Source organism: Tachysurus vachellii, chromosome 20, assembly GCF_030014155.1.
Source record: "Tachysurus vachellii isolate PV-2020 chromosome 20, HZAU_Pvac_v1, whole genome shotgun sequence".
In the NCBI taxonomy this organism is placed as follows: Eukaryota; Metazoa; Chordata; class Actinopteri; order Siluriformes; family Bagridae; genus Tachysurus; species Tachysurus vachellii.
The window spans coordinates 655,001-676,268 of NC_083479.1; the positions used below are offsets into that span (position 1 = coordinate 655,001).

The 21,268-nt window shown below is 46.2% G+C and overlaps 1 protein-coding gene across 1 annotated transcript; it reads right to left on the reverse strand.

Annotated features, from left to right (window-relative positions):
* Nucleotides 1-4,085: 4,085 nt before the first annotated feature.
* Nucleotides 4,086-20,722, reverse strand: si:dkey-250d21.1 (uncharacterized). The gene is made up of 13 exons (XM_060896561.1): nucleotides 20,436-20,722; nucleotides 17,140-17,260; nucleotides 16,913-17,020; nucleotides 16,210-16,246; nucleotides 14,284-16,118; nucleotides 13,739-13,766; nucleotides 11,032-12,797; nucleotides 10,865-10,910; nucleotides 10,692-10,775; nucleotides 8,780-10,584; nucleotides 8,626-8,662; nucleotides 8,419-8,547; nucleotides 4,086-8,312 (listed from the first exon to the last, which is right to left on the reverse strand). The coding sequence occupies exons 1-13, from the start codon at nucleotides 20,522-20,524 to the stop codon at nucleotides 4,894-4,896; spliced, it is 9,504 nt and encodes a 3,167-aa protein (XP_060752544.1). The 5' UTR covers nucleotides 20,525-20,722; the 3' UTR covers nucleotides 4,086-4,893.
* Nucleotides 20,723-21,268: the final 546 nt, after the last annotated feature.

Here is a 21,268-nt window from a genome sequence, read left to right on the forward strand (position 1 = left end):
TGATTAAATAGAATAGGGTTTAAACCGCAGCGAGATGCAGCTGATAAATTCTGCATTAAAATTCCTGGAGTGCAGAGAGAGCGAGAGACTCCGAGGGCAGCAGTAATCCTGTGTGTAAACGGGGACGAGGCTCTCAAAGGAGACAGATCCGTTTGCTGATGGGATGAAGCTCAGACACGGAGAGAGAGATTTGCCTTTCACAACGAAGGAGCGTCACCATCCGGGTCACATGGTTCAGGGGACAGAAAGGAGAAGCTTCAGATCAGGAGACTGAGGACAATCCTGAAGAACAGCTGAGAAGAGAACAACCTCCAGACGGACTGATGAGGAAGAACCGGAGAGACACTAATCCCATGATCCAGACCACAGACGGCAGCTTCGGTGTTCCAGAAAAAGGAACAGAATTCAAAGTGAAGGGAAAGTGAAGCTCCGCCCTCATTTACATTAAATATGTTAGCATTGAAATGTTTCAGCTATGTTCTGGTGTTCATTTATTGTTTTATGGTTCTAGCTGAGATAAGATCCAGTGTTAGTAAAGTTTAGATAAAGATACAACAAGGTCGAGAAGTTCGAATTAAAAAAAATAAAAGGACAAAAAAGGACTTTTTTCGTTCACAAACACAACGAAACCCTTTGACCCTCAGACTGGATGTGAACAGATTCGCACGAAGCGACGAGACTCGATCAGCATCCAATCGTCAACCTGCTTCAAGTTTAACATCAAATCTTCCATCAAATTGTTCCTAAGACAATGTTGAGTTAAACAAACGGAAATATTTACAGAAATAAAAAGACAGAATCAGGTGAATCCACACTGCTCGGTTTAGCCACGCCCACAAAAAGGTAACGCACAGAGAGCTGAAACTGATAAACTGAGGATGAAGTGGTGAAAGGAGGCACGGTGTCTTAGTGGTTATCACGTTCGCCTCACACCTCCAGGGTTGGGGGTTCGATTCCCACCTCCACCTTGTGTGTGTGGAGTTTGCATGTTCTCCCCGTGCCTCGGGGGTTTCCTCCGGGTACTCCGGTTTCCTCCCCCGGTCCAAAGACATGCATGGTAGGTTGATTGGCATCTCTGGAAAATTGTCCGTAGTGTGTGATTGTGTGAGTGAATGAGTGTGTGTGTGTGTGTGTGTGTGTGTGCCCTGTGATGGGTTGGCACTCCGTCCAGGGTGTATCCTGCCTTGATGCCCGATGACGCCTGAGATAGACACAGGCTCCCCGTGACCCGAGGTAGTTCGGATAAGAGGTAGAAGATGAATGAGTGAATGAAAGAACCAAATCTGAGTTCAGAATTTACCCAGTTACAAAGTTTGACTTAACATCATTTTAAGATAAATCCCAGAGGGCATGTGGGCGACAGATCGGACCTCGAGCTGTAGGTTTTCATTTTGGACGCAGCTTCAAACAGCAAAGCAGATCTGTGGAGAGAAGGATCCTGTTCCTAAATTCATTAGTCACGATGTTTAAACACGTACACGTGTCGAACACGTTGCACCGGACCGGGACTCGTCCGGGACTCGTCCGAATGTTGCGACTGTAAGAAATAATGAAGACGAAACATGGGCTGGAGATCAGACAAATAAAAAGAACTGATTGGGAAAAAAAGGACAAATTCTGCAGTCGGATAGAAAACAGCTTCACAGCTGAAGAACCTGAAGGAGAGCCTTGAGGAGAACGTCGCCGCAAAAGGAGGGATTTTTTTTATTTATTTTCATGATGATGATGATGTTAAACTGAATACGTCTCCAGAGAACACACATTTATCACCGTGCCGTACAGAACAATGGGCCTCCCATCAACATCTCGGCAACGTTTACAGCAAATGAACTGATCTGTGTGGAATTGTTTAGTTCACAATTCAGCCGAAGCTCCCGGAGGACTGTAAACCATGTCGCTCGGGAAAAACTGAGAAAGACACAGAGACAAAGACTCGCGGCTTTTTCTACGCATTGTCGTGGGACAAAGGCGTTCCCTTACAATTAAGTTAATACACTCCTCTTAGATTGATTTGCGGCTGCAATTACCGCAGCGCAGCCTCGTTACTGCTCCTCTACGACTTTGCTCTCTAACCCTGCCGCCTTTCTCACAAGCAACAGACCTACAAAGGTCAGAGGTCACCGCCGCCCGAAGCCCGTCCCGGGTCCGAGAGTAAAGGGAAACGGTAGACTGATTGCTTCTCGGTGACATCGTAAAGATCGAACCCTGAAAACAATATTCGGTGATGGATCTGTTCTCCTTCTCTTTCAGCCGTGCTGCAAATCATCGACGTGCCGCAGCGAGCCGTGCCGCCGTCTGAAAAGCAGAGGAACAAAAAAACCCAAACAAGCCTCCAGAGTAACAGGATTAATGATTAACTCTGTTTAACCCAGCGAGTGGAGACGGAGCACTGCGGTAGGAAGCGGTGGACTAAAGCGGGATTTATGCCAATGGTTTTTTTTAATAGAAGAACAAATAAAGCATTCAGGATGTAAAGGAGGGGAAACCGAGACACGAACAACTGAACGGGTTTCAGTGCTCCATATATTACTTTTAAGCAAACAATTTAACTATAACCTTGTGAGGCCTCGTGTCCTCACAGGAAGACGCTGGAATTTGTTTCTGCGTTACTCACCGCGCTCGTATGAAACTTTCCTCTAGAAACTATTTTCTGTTTGACCCGCAGTGACGCATCACCGTCACCTGACCTGCTGCAGGGTCTGAAAACACGAGAAAATCTAATGCACCGTTTCAGTCATTTACATTTACGGCATTTAGCAGACACCCTTATCCAGAGTGACTTATAACTGAGCGTTAAGGGCCTTGCTCAGGGGCCCAGCAGTGGCAGCTTGTTGGACCTGGGGTTCAAACCCATGACCTTCTGATCAGTAGCCCAACACATTAACCACTGAGCGACTACATCCCCGTCCTAAACTACAATAAGCTGACGTATAAACTGTGCACACGAGCCGCTGTGAAACAAAATAACACGCGATTCGATTTCAGCTCAGCATCAGAACCTTTTGGGAAAGCGTGAGTTAATACATCAACGTCTGTTTGTCAGACTTACAAACTTTACAAGCGGAAAGAGCTGATGGACAATTCTGTCATGTCCGTGGTCACTTTTTCACTGTAGAGTCGTTTCATTTACTTTATTATTTATTAGCTCATAGGTTTGATAAAAAAAAAAGGTCAGAGTTACAGGAGATGCTCCTCATGCTAAGGTGTGTGTGAGGTGGTCCTGCACAAAGCACAGCTAGATACCACCTCAGAGTTGATTATTTGCCTTTGACAGTTTGTTCCCCCAAAAGCACGAACACAGACTACAGGAAACTCATCATAGTTTAACTTCGGGCATTTAAACATGAGGCAGGAAGTTCAAACAAGGAAAAAAGAATATAAAAGCAGTTTATGAATTAAAACCAAAGAAGCACTACTTTGTACTGGAGATTATAAAGTCTGTTAGTATCTCTTTATAATCTCTCCATTAGGGACAAATTTATACTTTTAAAATTTGATATTTTTCTGTAAAGCAATTTGTGACAATGTGAAGTGTTAAAAGAAAAATACAAATAAAACTTCTCCAAAGTATAAAAAGAAAAGATTTTCCTGACACAGAACCGAAGCGATGCTGAAATGAAATGAGATGCCACGTTATTTCAAGTCACTTCACACAACAAAGCCGAAGACTTCCATGAAACAGACGCATGATGCAATTAAATGATGAAATTCTGTTATTGTTGATATTTTGACATTCGGATCACATTTCCTTGTTTACCTGTTTATCTTGTTGTTAGTGAATAGTGTTAGATTACTGAATATGAAACAACTTTCCATTTGATCCCTGTTTGTGGTTACAAATTCCAAAACTAGAAAATTACAAGCAACTGATAGAAACACAAAGCAATGCTGGAGACCAGAACCCAAAATTAGTGATCGGTTATATTTATTCCTAAAAACGTAGCACAAACCAACCATTTTACTAATTAGTAGGTACTCCACAAAGACAACACTGCCATCTTGTGGACAAATCTTTGGTATTGCACCCACAGTCTTTTTTTAAAAAAAAAAAAAAAGAAAAAAAAAAAAAAACGTAGAAAAATTGGTTTCATTTAAATCATTTTTATTTATTTTAGTCAAATATATATATATTTGAATCCTTCTTTTCATATGAAGGATTTTTTGGAGAAAGTGTTTACAGAAACCAATGCATCCAAGTCAAACTGCAAACAAACGAAACTTGTTTTTGACACATAATGGAAAGTAGCATCTCAGCATTTGTGCTGCGTGACGACCGTGACATGATTCAGGTGATTTAAAACCCACAGGTTGTTGGACTAAATGAGCGTAACTGGACCGAACACGTCTGGATCGTTATTTATTTTTATAGGATTTACAGGATTTAAAAAAAAAAAAAAAAAATGTAAAAGTTCCTGAAGATGCTGGGAAGCTTCCAAAAAGCTTGGCTTGAAAGCATTCTTGCAGACAAACTTAGTCCTTATGTTCCAAGAGTCAGGGTAAGGTTTTGCATAAAGGCACAAAGCATTAGAGCCCTCGCTAGGGCGTTTATTTTTCTTCCTTTTTCTGCTTTTTTTTTTTTTTTTTTTGTTTTGTTTTGTTTTGGCAAGACATTGGTCCCTGTAGGCAGTCCTCTTTCTTAGTCCACATCACACACGAGATAAAAATAAGACGACAAAAACTAATAAAACAATTGGATTATACTTAAAGTGTACAGGTCTAATTAGATCTCTAATTAAAACGAAACAGAAACCCTTACTGAAACCTACGCTCAGATTTGATCAGCTGTAACCAGGATACAGTAAGTAAAACACTGAGGACTTCAGCAGTATACAACACCCTAATGAATGGAAAGCTAGTTTTAGGGGCAGTTTGACGGGTTAACAGGTTACCACTCTATAAAGGATACAGCTCGAGTAAAGATCTCTGGTGGTTGAACTCGATGAGACTCTTCTTTCCTTGTCTGATCAAATCCTCTTTTCTGAAACAGGGCAAGATCACGAGAAGCCTGAGAAGAGTCTCGATGTTGGGGAAGGACTCTGCGTCTGTGGAATTCAGCGTGTCTAGAAGACCAGCAGGAAGAGGCTGTTCGTCGGACTCCGACCACCTATCGCGCCACTTCAGAAGCTCCACCTGCAGAGAACTGGAATCTGGGAGATCGTCCTGGTACACCTTGAAGACCTCGGTGTCCGTGCAGCATCCTTCCTTTTTGGATATGACATAAGGCACAACCTGCATGCAGCGCACGGCTGACAAAGCGCGGTCTGAGCAAAGCTCTGAGATCTCGCAAATGGAGTGATCTATTGCTCCTTTGCTGATGATATCTCTACAGTAAATGATCAGACACTCTTGTGAAGTATTGTCCACGCTGATCAGTAACTTGGAAGCGAACTCCACGGCTTCTTGGTACCAACTTTGAAGGTGAGTGTCAATGTTGGCTTTCATATCGCTCAGTGCTGTAAGTACTTCAGACAGACTGGTCACAGCTTGATACACATCCAGAGGTTGACCCTGGAGATTCTGACTTAGACTTTTTGTGGGACCCAAGACGTTCTTCATGATCACGAGCGTCAAGATGAACTCAAAGTTCTGCAGAATGATGAGAAAGTCACCAGCCTGTGTTTTTTCTGCCTGGATGTCATGATTATCCTTTATATCGTTCAAAGTGAGCATGATGGCTTCCAGGATTTCTACGGTAAGGTCCAGTGTGTCGTGACACCTCTCCCATTGGCTTCTGCTCAGCCGATCAGTCAGGTCACTGTGCTTCACCGCATTGTGCTGAAACAGGGTAGCGACCATTTTGTGTAATACAGCGCGTTTCTCCTCATCCTCAGTCACCCACTGGAGCATCCTCTCCACCCACGTGAAGCTGTCTGCTATCTCGGAGATGATACACGATTTGGCCAGCCACGTGTTTAGGGATACGGTGGAGCTGAAGGTGCGTATGGCGTGCGGGTACCTCTGAGACAACAACGCTGCCGCTGCTCTCACTTGTGCCCCCGCAGCACCTACAGTCAGCAGGCTTTGTCCCCGACAGAAGGCCAAGTCCAAACCCCACTTCTCAGACAGAGCTGCTGTCATAGAATCCACAAAAGCGACAATGTCTTGGTCAAGTGGGACGTAAGCCAATACGTCCTCACATGGCGTCTTCTGTTTCTGAAGGTAACAGATCCCTATGGGGATATACGTATGTCCTTCTATCTCGATTTGCTGTTCACAAACAATAGAAAAGAACTTTGCATTTTGAATTTCACTGAAAAAAGCCTCTTGAGTGGGGCTGCTGTAGAACGACAAGACCCCCTTGTGGGGTTCAGTGCCATCTTCACCCGTTGCTTGTGCTACTTCTTTGGAGGGATCTGTGCCATCTTGAGCTATTGCATAGGGTTGATCGAGATCATCTTCAACAGTTTTATGCTTGACTTCCACTTCCGTGAAGCTGTTTGCGTCACTTGTGGCGGTCTCTACAGCACCGACTTTACTGGCCTTATCTACCACATCCGGAGCAGGTGTTTTGGACTGGGAGGTCCCATTCTGAGCTGGTGCCACGGCAACACCTCGAACGTCAACCTTTAGGCCAGCATCTCGAGCTTCTGCGTCGACATCTTCAATACGATCCACGGGTGCATCCTTGATTTCTGTGATGGGTTCCGTGGTGACGTTATGGGCCGTTTCTTTGGGTTCATCTTGGCTCTCCATCACAACGTCCTGCACTGTACCTGCAGGTTCTTTATCTGATGCTGCATCACACTCCATGGGGACATGTTCTGCTGCTGACTCTGTAGGAACAGTGCTCTTGTCTGTCGCAACACCGTTATCTGATTCGGTGGTATCCATAGGAGCATCCTGGGCTGCTGGCACGTGCGTTGTGGTCACCGCTTGCTCAGCTGTAACAGACTCCCCGCTCTGAACTGGTGCTGTGCAATTTGTAGCATTTAGCGATGCTGTTTTTGATTCTTTAGGGCCGCGCTGGTCATCCAAGGTAACATCATTCCCTGTTGTTACAGGTTGTGTGGTGACATCCTGTACGTCGGCGCTGGAAGATTTCTGGTCGTCTGCTGCAGTCAGAACCGAGACACCCTGAGCTGTGTTGGTTTCACTGCTTATATCCTGAGGTAATGGGTTCACAGTCACTTCCAGGGCTGTTGTGGGGTCATGACTTGGGGTGTCCACTTGAATTGTTTGGGGTTGCATTGTTGAGGCTTCAGACCCTGTTCTGTTATCTGAGGCTTTATCATGGACCATTGCTGAAGATTGTTCTACTGCCGAATCACATTCTTTGAGGAGATCCTGTCCTGGTAGATCTGGCTCAGTGGTCATGCTTTGGGCTGATGTTACAGGCTCTGTGGTGACACACTCTGCTGCTCTGGCACTCTGAGGTGGCTCTGTGGTGATACCCTGGGCTAACTGGGCTTCGTTTATTGAAGTGCCATCTTGTCCAGTTGTAACAAGTTCCTTAGTGATCTCCTGGGGTACCGCAACCGGGTTTGTACTGGCACCGTGACCAACTTTGTCAGCGACACCCTGGAGTGCAGATCCAGGCTCTGTGATGTCATTTTCAGCTGCCACATCTGACACACTCATGACACCTTGTTCTACTGCTTCAGGTTCAATAGGAACATCTTTGTCTCCTCTAACAGGCTGTGCAGTGACCTCGTCTTCCACTACAGAGTCTATCGGGACATCCTTGAATTCTGTAACAGATCCTGGCTCCATGTTGACACTTTGCTCAGTAACGACATCATTGGATGTCGCACCAATTTCAGGCTCCATGGAGACGTCCTCTGCCGTACCTAGATCCGGAACGACATCCTGTGCTGATGCTAAAAGCTCTATAGTAACTGGCAGGGCTTCCGTTTCTGGCTTTGTGACGGCATCCGGTGCCCCTGCCACGACGTCCACGACGGCATCCTCGGCTGCGGCGATCGGTTCTGCGGTTACTGGCTCCGCGCTCTGGTCCGACCCTTCTGATTCCACCAGTTCTACAAGCGCCATGGTGACGTCCTGGGATGCTGTGGTAAGCTGAGTGGTGATATTTTGGGCTGCCACCTCATTTAGAAGCTTTACATTTCCATTCTGTAGCTCTGCAGCTGTTGCCTTGTGCTCTTTGGAAACATCCTGTTGGAGCGACGTGACGTCAGGTGGACTCGCTGTGGAGGAACCGATTTCAGTGTCGTTTGAACGGCTCGCTGCTGACGGACCACCTGCGCTGACGGAAGAAGATTCCTGTATCTCGGCTCGTCCGTTAGAAGCAGTTATTTCCACGGCGCCGTCCTTCGGAGTAGCAGCGATGCTAACTAACAGATTAGTGCTTAACTCTGGAAACAGAAGGAAAAGTGTCAGAACGACGAGCAGTTAAATTAAAGATACAATAAATGTTACAACAGGATGAAGATTCTGAGAGCGTGATTATATGCTGCAGACCTCCAGTGTCGCACTGCACTGTAGCCGTGGGCTGGTCTTGTGCGATGACTGGAACTGTGCCGTTTATTACCTCTGAAACCCCGAAGGTGGTAATACTGGCCTTTTCCTCTGAAGAAACCCCATCGAGCTCTGCAGGAAAAAAAATACAACAACATCATCTTTACAACTTACAAACTCTTTATTGTATCCAGTAGAAAAACTACTCACCACTCTCCATTTTCATAACACAAAGACTCTCCTTCACCTAAAAATGTCAAAATACCGGACACAGCTTTAGTACAAAAAAAAAAAAAAAAAAACAACAACAACAAATAAATCCGGTTAAATATCTGAACATGAACCGTGTTACACATATACACACCGGAGCGAGAAAGCCATGGCTCTTTTCATCAAGTTCCATACACTTGTCGATCACCTGCTCCAAAGTCCGCAGCATGGGATAATGCATAAGAAGCATTACGGTGTTGGTCTTGTCGGCACCTTCGTAGTCGTTCCCGATCAAGCTCCTCAACGAGTTAAGTGTAGTCTTCATCAGATCACACTCCATGCTAATGCTAGGCAGCACAGCAACAAGCCTGAGAAGAGTCGTCACGTTCGGGTGACCCTTAGCTTCAGGGTGGTGCAGAGTCTCTGAGATTGAGGTGGGCAGTGAACTGTCCTGATACTTCTCTTGCCATACTGTAGCCCAGGCATTAATTTCTTCCTCTGCTGCGTCTGGTTCAGGTAGATCACTTTGGTAGATAGTGTAGAGCTTATCAGGTGCTTCGGCGAGAATAGGCAGAGGGTCGCACGTAGGAAGCAGAGAAAGGACCCTGAGGGCTTTCAAGTGACACTCTGAAAAGTTGAACTTCATTTCCTCGATCAGACCGCTCAAGACAGGTAGGCTGACCGTCTCTCTGTAACCCACCTCCGGAGAGTCGTAGCTGCTGACCGCGTCTGGATACGAGAGAGCTCCGGCGACTTTAGCGGCGAGCTGGGTTGCCTCCTCGAACCAGGTATTGTTCACTACGCTAATGTTCTCTAACATCTTAACAAGGGACTCGATAATAACAGGGATCTTCTCCAGCTCACAGATGATATCAGCCGGATTTCCACAGCGGAACACTGTGCTGCAGTTCCGTAGAGGTGTGCAGGCGTTCTTCAGGATTACGAGGGAAACAACAAAATCTGATTCCCTAATGGCTGTGGAGAGCATCAGCGCATGTATCGACATGCTGTTGCTCCAGGAACCGTCAGCATTGTTGCTAACGGAGTCCAGACAGGTCAGGACTCCCTCCAACATGTCCACCAAAACGTCAAAGAAATCTTCTCTTTTTTTCCACTTGGACAAACAGGTTTCTGGGACCTCCGCGAGAGCTTCCCGAGGCGTGTTCAAGAGACCTTCCCTTGTCTGATAAAGCTCAACGTACAGTCTTGGTGACTGATCGAAGAAAAGCAGAAGGTCCTCAACTACACCAAGCACCTTTACGATGGGATCGTTTTGAAGGCTTACCGCTAGCCAATAAGCAAGTCCACACGATTCACTCGGTGTGTTCACAGCGAGAGGAAAGTTCTCCAGGACATCTAAAGATAGCTTTCTCAGTCCTTGTCCCACAAAACCCATGCACATGAAGGATTGGCCACGACAGCACCCCATCTGGAGCCCCCACTCGTCTGAGAGAACGCTCGATAGAGTCTTAGCTTGGGTATCTGCATCCGAGCTTGAATCTAAGGGCAGAAACCCTAAAAACTCTACTTTGGGAGTGAAACAGTCAACATACCGGACAAACACAGGAACGTACTTCTTGTCATCAACACACACCAGCTTGTCCGTAATAATGGAAAAAAACGGAGATTCCTGAACTTCTGAAAGGATCGCTTTTCTCATTGACTTCACAATATCGTCCAGCAAATCTGAAAAGTGCTGTGTGTTCTCCTGGTCCCACTGACACATCCCGAGCTCTTGCACCACCAAGTCTTGCTCTTCCTTGGGAAGTTCCAACAACAGGCATTTTTTCCGGGCCAGTCTGGCCGCCACCACGAAGACTCGCTGAAGACCGTCTACAGGCTGGTCAGAGCGACTGTTCTCATCCAAAGGCTTCGCTTGCAGTTCCTCCATAAGTACAGCAGGTATAACTTCAGGAACCTGCTGGGTCTCCGTTTTGTTGGATGAAGCTGTACGGTTATCTAAAAAAAACAAACAAAAAAAAAAAGTCACACAAAAACATTTAGCGACCTGAAAATGTTAGAAGCAATTAATACAAACGGTCTTTTTACAAAAAGAAGTCACGTACCTTCTGCCTTTAACTCGTTAAAGTCCGGGAGCTTTTTAGTAGATCTTTCTGGTTGAACCTCCATCTCCTCTTCGTTGTGGTTGTCTATTGTGTAAACAGGAGAAGATCTTAGAACAACTTTTCAAAAAGTGAGTGTTAAAGTAAGACTAAGGAACAGAGAAATGCTGACATACCTTCAGCTCGTATCTCAGAATTCCTCAGAGTTTTTGCTTCTTTGTCCTAAGTGGAATAAATAAATAAATAAATAAACAAACAAACAGACGTCGATCGTTTTAAGTCATTTAATATTATTTACATACAAGATGATCATGATGGATCATGATCAAAAAGGATCCCTTACCAAGCAGATGCCTTCCAGTGTCTTTGGGGTTACTTTCAAACACTGCGTCACCATCCTGTCCAGATCTCTGTTAAAGTTTGTGCCCACCTGAAGCATGGCTAAACACGGAGTCCTGTCCTTAGCGTACGTGCTCCTCAGGTAATCCTGAAACATTTTGTGCCGCTTTACTTCTCCACAGTGCTCCAGCGTGGTACTGGGTAACACCGACATGATCTTCAGCAACGTGTTAATGTTGGCAAAATACTGCATGAGCGGCAGGCGGAGAGTCTGAAAAATAGTGTCCGGGATTGTCGGGGAAACCACTTTGGTTTTCCATTTAACCTTCCAACAAGAAAGTTCCGTGAAGAAGTTGTCCGGATCCGGAAGGTCACCGACGTACAACGGAGGCTTCGACTTCAGGCTTTCAAAAGTGTAGCTCATGGTCACGGAACACGGGACCAGAGATAAGAAATTGAGCGCCTCTTTGTGGTCGTCTGAAAAATGGTCCTTGACGGAGTTAATTACGTAATCGACCAAAGGGACACTGACGGCGTCTTTATAGTACCCGCCTGGTTTGAGCAGGCTGTCCCGGGGACACGGTACGCTCTCGGGCACTTTAACCTGCACCCCTAAGGTTTGAGCAAAAGAACACGCTTCATCGAACCAGTTCTGGTGGAAGACCTTAATGTTAGTCTTGAGTCGGTTGAGCGTCGATACGATGCCGCTGATCTGGCAGAGCTGGGAAGCGGCGCTGAAATGGTCTTTCTGCAAAGCTGCGCTCAGTTCTCTGGTGAAAGACGAGATGTTCTTTAGAGCCACTATCGCCACAATGAAGTCGAAGTCTCGGATCAGTTGCAGAAGTTTCTTTGCCTGGTTGACGACGGCTAAACTCCAGGTCATCGGACCGCTGTTCTGGAACCTCTCCAGACAATCGACCAGAGGTTCCAATATCTGAGAGAAGACGTCGTAGGAGTCGTGCTTCTCCTGCCAAGAGGAACAGAAGTTCCCTTGAAACTCGTGAATCTTCTCGTAGCTCTCACGCAGACCGACAGCTATGACTTGGTCCAGCTGTTTTTCAAGTTCAGGTGAGCTGCTGAAAAATAACACTATCTTCTCGAGTACATCTAAGGCTCTGCTGATGGAGGGCACCGGAACCGTCATCGACCACCACGTGTTAAACGAATAACAGGAACAGTGGGTGCATATTGCGAGAGGATACTTCTCCTGAACTTTGCACGCGAAGGCCTTGAGCTTGTACGAGATTTCCCCGGACCCCATGTACGCCTGGCCTCGGCAGTATTTGAAATCGAGACGCCATTCCTTGACGACGACGTCAAAAAGGCGCTCGCACATCGCCTCGGTATCGAGGTTCGCTTCCACAAATCCCATCAGCTCCAAATGCATGACATCGAAACTGTCTACGAACCTAAGAAACAGCGGGAGGAATTCTGTTTCACCAAACCTTACCACTCGATCGATGAAGAGAGAGAAGAAAGAATTTCCTGCTTCACAAAGAATCCCATCTTTCACGACGTCCGCACACACTTTCAAAACCTCGTTCATTTCAGATTTGGTCACATATTCAACCTCGCCGTCTGGGCCACCCTGAAACTGTCTGCTCTGGCTGTTCCACGCTGCAGTGAGCGCAGCCTTCAGCGCAGATTTTAACGCCTCTTTATCAGTCCCCGAACACTCTGGTTTCGGCCTCTCCAACTCCATATCCAAAATAATCTCTCTCGGTTCCTCCAGATCTTCCTTCGCGGCATCATTAGTGCTGTTTTCTGTTGCTGGAAAACATGTAAATAAGCCATGATGTCAAATCAATCACATACAACCAGGTAAATTATCAAGATGTATTAAAGGTGAGGTCTCTGATTTTTTTGAGAAATGCTTCAGAAAACAGAGTTGGGCCGAATAATAAACAAAAATCAAAACAACCGTGTAGCCGATGAGCAGAAAGGGGCGTGTCTTGTCAATATGGGCGGAGAGAGTGTTCAGTGCGCATGTGTGACATTAGCAGAAAGCGGTTTTAACATTGACATGGAGGATAAAAACAAAGAAAGAAAGAGAAGAAAGACTTACGATAAGGTAAGAAGTAGGACGTGTTAATATAGGATCAGCTTTCCAGCGCTGGAGAGAACTGAAGGAGCAGGAAGTTGGTCACATTCACAGATTGGAGTTTCCTGAGTCAATAACTCCTGAGCTAAACGCTGTTACTACACAAATAACACCTCTTTTCTATCGTAGTAATGTAGAGACGCAGCTACAACCGTGTTTTGTGTAGTAACAGTGTTTAGCTCAGGAGTTATTGACTCGGGAAACTCCAATCTGTGAATATGTGACCAACTTTACTTAAGACGCCGAGGCGCTTTTTTCCTTCTCGATAGGTGAGTAACGTTGGTTTTGTTTTGTTACACAGAACTAATATATGTCTTTGTCCTTTACATGATTATGCTTGTGTGTCATTTTTGCTTGTTTGTTTATCTACAATCGTATTGTTCTTCACTTCAGCTATGATAAAGACACGTTTCTTTCCGTTAGTCGCCTGGGTTACGTATGTATGTGTGGGCGGAGCTATCGATACAGGGGAGGGACCCATTTGGGTTAGGGGCGTGTTTGTTTTGGTGATTTTATATGTCAACATTGGCTTTTAAACAACGGAGACCCCACCTTTAATTATTATGAAAGGACGAAGACGGTCAGTGGGTAATTTGTTGGTTTGTTTTACCTGAAGGTTGAACCTCCATTACATCATCCTGAGAACACAAAAAAACATCCATTAAAACTCTTGTACTGTACAACGAACATTTACACTTAACTGGAAGAATCACTTACATTTCCTCTAACAAAAAAAATATTTGCTTAAAAAAAGTCAATTAATCAGCATCGAGCAAGCCTTTAAAAAGTGCCAAATGTATTGGCACCCAGGAAGAGTATTTAATTAAATGAAATTAAAAAAGGATCTGAGATTTTAAAAAGTTTTCTTTTTCCCCAGGATCATAAGGGTCATAAGTAGTCGTCTATAACAGTTTTCCTGTTGTGGCCTGAATTAAAAAGAATGTCAATATTCATAAACCTGAGAATTTAAAGCAACCTTAAGATGGATGTTTATTATCCAAATATTTAATTATTAAGTGTTAATTTTTAAACCAGTGTTTCAGAGACAAAACAGAACAATTTATGAACACAAGTTTGAGGTCAACAAAAACATCTACAGCAGCCGTCCATTTCTCATCACAAACACACTGAAACACCACACTGGCGACTGTTTACCTTACAGAGAAGCTGCAGTACGTCCGGATGGCTTTCCACGTACGACTGCACCATGTCGTCGATGTTGAAATGCACATCCTGATTGACGTAAATGAACGCCATGTTGCACAGTCTCTTCTCTACCGGCATCGCCTTCACGTAGGAGCGATATCTGTCCAACACCATGTCGTACTGCACGTACACGTCCGCGTCTGCGTTGATGCAAGGGATGGAACCCAGGACTCTCAGCAGACTCTGCACGTTGGGATAGAATCCGATATCAGGGATCTTTAAGGTGGCAAAGACCCCCGTGGGTAGGATCCTGCGTTTGCTCGCATGCCTCCATTTGACTTCCCAGCAGCCCAGTTCATCATAGAAGGAGTCCGGACGAGCCAGATTGTTCAGGTTGGCGTCAGCCACCTTGTCTTTACGAATGCTGAAATTGTGGTCGGCCATGTACGACGGCACTAAAGACAGCCATCTTAGGATTCGGACCATCTCGATGCCGAGGACTCGCTTCACCTCGTCGATGAGGTATTGCAGGACCATTTTGCTTAGCGTTTCCCTGTAGTAGTCCTCCGGCGAGGTCGGCGTTTTTCCGTCGGAGAGGCCGTTCGCAGCCGTGTCCGCCGGCAGAGTGACCGACACGCCCAGCTTTTTGGCCCTGCCCACAGCATCGGAGAACCACTTCCTGTGGAATATAGGGATTTCCTGCAGGTGTTTGTTGAGCAGCTTTAAGGCGTTGGAGATAGTGTATTGCAAGGTGCTGCTGATGCTGATGATACCCCTCAGGCTCGGGTTGAGGATGCTGACACAGCACAGTGTGTTCTTGAGGATCACCAGAGTGATGATGAAGTTGAAATTCTTGAGCTTGTCCTTGAGCTTGAGCAGTTGTTCCATGACGGTTGCGTCCACCTCCGACAGCGCACTGGTGCACATCTCTCCGATGCTGTTCAGCAGAGGCTCCAGGATGTCCAACATCGTCTGAAAAGCATCCGTGCCATATTCCCAGTTGTTCTGGCAAGACTCCTTGACGCGATCCACCTCACCTTTGATATGACTGTACGCCGCTGTAATCTTTGTGTGCAGTTTTTTCCTAAGCGTATCGGACTGCTTCAAGACAACGGCCACTTCCTCTACCGTGTCCACGACGTCCTGTACAGAAAGGACGGGCAAGGAGCGGATCAGCCACATGTTGAAGGCGTAAGGGTCACTGGGAGCCAGGACAACCTGCGGGAAGTCCCGGAGCATGCGACAGGAGAACTCGTTTAGCTTCTGACACAAGCTGCCTGTCGTCAGGTACGTGAATCCTCGACAGTGCTCCATTCGGAGTCCCCACTTGTTGCGGATCTCGGACATGAGCATGAGATACAGGCTGTCCGAGTCCACGTCGCAGGGCAGAAACCCCAGCAGGTGCTTCTGGGGAAACCCGTCGTTGCTGACAGAGCGGACGAACACCGGGATCTGATCCTTGCCTTCGATGTCTGTTTTGTCCTGGAGAAGGATGGAGAAGAAGCGAGCCATGCGTAAAGTGTTGCGGATCTCCTGGCGCATCACGTCCTCTCCGAGTCTCAGCACGTCTTTGGAGTCAATCTTTTCCGCACAAATAGGGTTGACCATGAGAGGCCCGACAGCTCCGCCCCCCATCGACTTTGCAGCACCGGCGGCGACATTGTTGACAATGTTGAAGCCAGTGAATGCTAAAGTCTCCTTAAAGTGGATCTTCAGAATTTCCTTAGCTTTGGAAGTAGCAGGATCCTCTTTCTCTGGTCTGACTGGTGCAGGCTCCTGCTCTACAGCGTCCTCTGTTGAGTCTTCGGTCACATTTTGTGCCACCGTCTCCGGCACGGCCTCGTCTTTAAAGTTAAAAAAAACATCTTAATATTAGATGTTTTGCAATATGTAAAACGTATAAAGTATTTTTATCAGAAAAACGGCATCACTGACCTTTCACCTTTTTTACATCCACAGGATCAACTGCAGTCTGAAAATACAGCAGGAGAAAGAAAAGTAAAGACCACCGAACGTGCTGCAGTCGTCAAGGGGCTCCTTAAATCTTTACCTTAAATGCCACTTTGTAAAATAAATACGTGTTCGACTTTGAAAAGATTCACGTGCGTATGTATACGTGACGTGTTCAAAGTAGGCTTAACCAATCAGCATCGAGCACTGTTGTAAATCCCGCCCCCACTTTGCCGTAAGACCCTGATTTATCTAATGATAATAAAACAAAAATAACGTATTTACGAAGAGATTCCAGACGAACAAAACTATTACTAACAATTCTGTCCACCATTAAATTATTTGAAAAGGTCCTGATGGTCTTCGTCTATGACGGAAGATGAACAGCCTTCAGGATTTTCCTTTAATGCTTATAAACTTCAGTATATGAACAATTCACGTTTAACGTGTCCTAATGGTTAGAGAGTTTGACTCCTAACCCTAAGGTTGTGGGTTCGAGTCTCAGGCCGGCAATACCGTGTGTGTGTGCACTTTGGATGGGTTAAACACAGAGAACGAGTATGGGTCACCGTACTTAGCCGTACGTCACGTCACTAACACAACCTCTGTGTAGTGATGCACTTGTCTGACGTGCATTAGAATCGAATAAATGCAGAAATGGAGGAAACTGGTTCTCTTATAAACGTACAGCTTGTATCTTTCTTTTCCTGTTGCTGTTCTGCGCGTTGCCCTTCTTGGTCGTAAAATCGAATATCGTCGGGACGGCGCCGTCCTTTAATACCGTCCTGAGTTCACTCTGAAAAACAAAACAGAATTAAAAGCATTTTTCTTACAACATCCAATGGTTTATTTTTGACGTTCAAAAGCTGCAACATCCAAAGTGTCCAAACTAGGACAAGACCGAAGCCCACTTACTTCCTTCTGTATCAGAGACGCCTCAAAGTGTCTTGAGCACAGTTTAAAGTTTCTGTGCAAGTACTCTGAGGTTTTAGTCTGCAGGTCCGTTCTGCGACAGTTCCCCACCCACTGTTTACATCTGATGACAGAAAAGATCAAATATTCTTTATGATTTTCAATATTAAGTGAAAATAAATCATCTCAGTTTATTGTATGAGCTTTTGTATGTTTTGCTGTAATTCAGTTCAGTCATAACTGCAATATCAGGATACAAAGATTAATAGTTAAACTTATTATATCGAACTTAAACTAATCCATGAACGTTGCTGGACTTTCCCTTTTGACCCCACCCAAAAACTGCAGACGGTTCAGACGGATCCAGTAAAGATTCACGATAACTGAAACATCATTTATAGAAGAGAAGAGATTTTTTAAGGAAAACAAAAAAATTATTTCCAAAAACAAGGCAAAATGTCTCAGGATTCTTCCAGAATAAACCACAGCAAGCACTTCAGAGTTGTTTTGGTTATTTTTGTTGAAGCATTTATATTGACTGTAGTACACGTAATGTACTAATGTACGCAATGTTCAGTAACCTACATTTCTGACCTCACGGTGCGGCTGAATAACAGACGTCGATGTCAAACACAATGACATCATAGTAAATAAAATCACTGCTAATTAATTATGGTCACAAGTAAACATGAACAAGTGGGGAAGTCATGGGTGGGGAAGTCGTGGGTGGGGAAGTCGTGGCCTTAGGGTTAGGAGACAGACTCTCTAACCATAAGGTTGTGGGTTCGAGTCTCGGGTCGGCAATACCACGACTGAGGTGCCCTTGAGCAAGGCACCGAACCCCCCCAACTGCTCCCTGGGTGCCACAGCATAAATGGCTGCCCACTGATCCGGGTGTGTGTTCACTGCTGTGTGTGTGTGTGCACTGCTGTGTGTGTGTGTGCACTGCTGTGTGTGTGTGTGCACTGCTGTGTGTGTGTGTGCACTGCTGTGTGTGTGTGTGCACTGCTGTGTGCGTGGGTGTGTGTGCACTGCTGTGTGTGTGGGTGTGTGTGCACTGCTGTGTGTGTGTGCACTGCTGTGTGTGTGTGTGCACTGCTGTGTGTGTGTGTGTGCACTGCTGTGTGTGTGTGTGTGCACTGCTGTGTGTGTGTGTGTGTGCGCACTGCTGTGTGTGTGTGTGTGTGCGCACTGCTGTGTGTGTGTGTGTGTGTGCGCACTGCTGTGTGTGTGTGTGCACTGCTGTGTGTGTGTGTGCACTGCTGTGTGTGTGTGTGCACTGCTGTGTGCGTGGGTGTGTGTGCACTGCTGTGTGTGTGGGTGTGTGTGCACTGCTGTGTGTGTGTGCACTGCTGTGTGTGTGTGTGTGCACTGCTGTGTGTGTGTGTGTGCACTGCTGTGTGTGTGTGTGTGCACTGCTGTGTGTGTGTGTGTGTGCGCACTGCTGTGTGTGTGTGTGCACTGCTGTGTGTGTGTGTGTGCGCGCACTGCTGTGTGTGTGCACTGCTGTGTGTGTGTGCACTGCTGTGTGTGTGTGTGTGCACTGCTGTGTGTGTGTGTGTGCACTGCTGTGTGTGTGTGTGTGCACTGCTGTGTGTGTGTGCACTGCTGTGTGTGTGTGTGTGTGTGTGCACTGCTGTGTGTGTGTGTGTGCACTGCTGTGTGTGTGTGTGTGCACTGCTGTGTGTGTGTGTGTGTGCGCACTGCTGTGTGTGTGTGTGTGTGCGCACTGCTGTGTGTGTGTGTGTGTGTGCGCACTGCTGTGTGTGTGTGTGCACTGCTGTGTGTGTGTGTGTGCGCGCACTGCTGTGTGTGTGCACTGCTGTGTGTGTGTGCACTGCTGTGTGTGTGTGTGTGTGCACTGCTGTGTGTGTGTGTGTGTGCACTGCTGTGTGTGTGTGTGTGTGCACTGCTGTGTGTGTGTGTGTGTGTGTGCACTGCTGTGTGTGTGTGTGTGCACTGCTGTGTGTGTGTGTGTGCACTGCTGTGTGTGTGTGTGTGTGCGCACTGCTGTGTGTGTGTGTGTGTGCGCACTGCTGTGTGTGTGTGTGTGCGCGCACTGCTGTGTGTGTGTGTGTGTGCGCACTGCTGTGTGTGTGCGCACTGCTGTGTGTGTGCGCACTGCTGTGTGTGTGCGCACTGCTGTGTGTGTGTGTGTGCGCACTGCTGTGTGTGTGTGTGTGCGCACTGCTGTGTGTGTGGGCACTTTGGATGGGTTAGACGCAGAGAGTGAATTCTGAGTATGGGTCACCGTACTTAGCCGTATGTCACGTCACTTTTGTGTTTTCAAACGATACCTATTGGATAAGTGCAGAGCTTCACAAGAGAAAATGTAAAAGTACAGATCTTAAAATCGGTTAAAGTTCATATGCTGCTGTATTTCCTTTTGAAACAGGAAGTCAGAGTGACAAGCGTGTTAAAGTGAGCTGTCTGAGATACACTGTGTCTCACCCACAGTGGTCTCATTCTTACTCATGGAGAAGCCCTGACACAGTATAAGGGCACGATGTGGTTGATGGAGAGACATTCTGACCTCCTACAAACTCCACCCACGTGGTGCAACAACAACAACAACAATTTATTCCCCATTAAACATAGTCATAAATGGGAGTGTGTGTGTGTGTGAAGACTCCTGGCTTAAAACACGCAGATTAACCACGTGTACTGCTAATAAGCTACTATAGTAGAGTGTGACACGCCCCCAATGGGCGGGGCTTATGGCTTATAAAAACACAACTGGGTAAACACATAAGATTAGAACAGGATGAATCGTCAAAAAACCGTTCAAACGATCAAGTGTAACATTAAGAATATCTCCAAAGCTATTCGTGTACGTGGTTTATCATCGGTGTCCGTTCGAATGGAGCAGAAATAAAAGCTGTAAAACTACAAATTTTAGCTTTTTATAGACAAGGAAACTAAAAGCCACCATTTTGCGTCGGGCCTGTAGGGGGCGCTCCAGGACAAGAACCGCTCTCGTGCAGTCACCGTGGAAAAAAAAGTGGAAAAAAGCCAAATATATCGACTTATACACAAAAGAGTGTTAATGCAGGGATTAAACATTAATTAAAAAAAACCTTAACAAAACGTTTTGGTTGAACATTTAGCAAATAGACGAGCTAAAGAGACGGATTAGCAAGATTAGCTTACATTCATTGAATCAAAGGGGAGGAATTAGCGAGCTAAGTGGCTAACTAGCTAGCATAGGATGCTAAGTATGTTTACTGTTGTAGCCGTGAGACGGGGAGCTGCACTGGGGTCGTGTCACACGGAGATAAATACACAGTAAATGTCCTCACCGCTCGGGGTCCAAAGGGAACCTGAAGAACGACACGTTGTGCTGCTCAGAGCGCTGCTTACACTCGGCTGCGGCGCAGCAGTCGGGCATCTTGGACCTAAACTGCGCTCCTGTTCAGTCAGAAGACCGCGTTCATGTCCGTCAACACACAGGGGCTCAGTTACCGTGCGCGTTCACTGCGTCTAAAGCCGGAGCATCGTCCCCTTGTTGTGATGAGTGTGTGTGAGAGAGAGTGTGTGTGTGTGTGTGTGTGTGCGAGATTTCACAGCGAGATTGTAGTAGGGCTGCTTGATCCGAGCCGGAAGTGAACTGAGCGGCAGAGCGGAAGTGAACAATGCGCGCGAGGGGCACTGGGGATCTGATTAAACACCAGAAATCAACTATAGGAACGATCATTATATTAGTGTTAATGAATAATAACAATGTTTTTTTTCTAGAAAGAATTGCAAAATATTTGAAAGTATTCAGGACATTTCAGGAAAGAAAAATAATACAACTTTTATTTGGAGAGAAGTGAAATGATGTTAACACTAAAAGTAGGGCGGATTAATGACAGTGTAATGGGAATAAAAAGGGGGGGGAGAGAGAGAGAAAGAGGGAATGAGAGGGAGAGAAAGAGGGAGGGGGAGGGAGAGGGGGGAGGGGGAGGGAGAGGGGGGTGGGAGAGGGGGTGAGGGAGGGAGAGAGACAGACGGAGGGAGAAAGAGAGGGGGTGAGAGAGGGAAGGGGGGTGAGGGACAGAGAGTGAGAGAGATGGAGAAAGAGAGAGAGAGACAGACAGAGGGGGGGGTGGGAGAGGAGGGTGTGGGAGAGGGGGAGAGGAGGGTGTGGGAG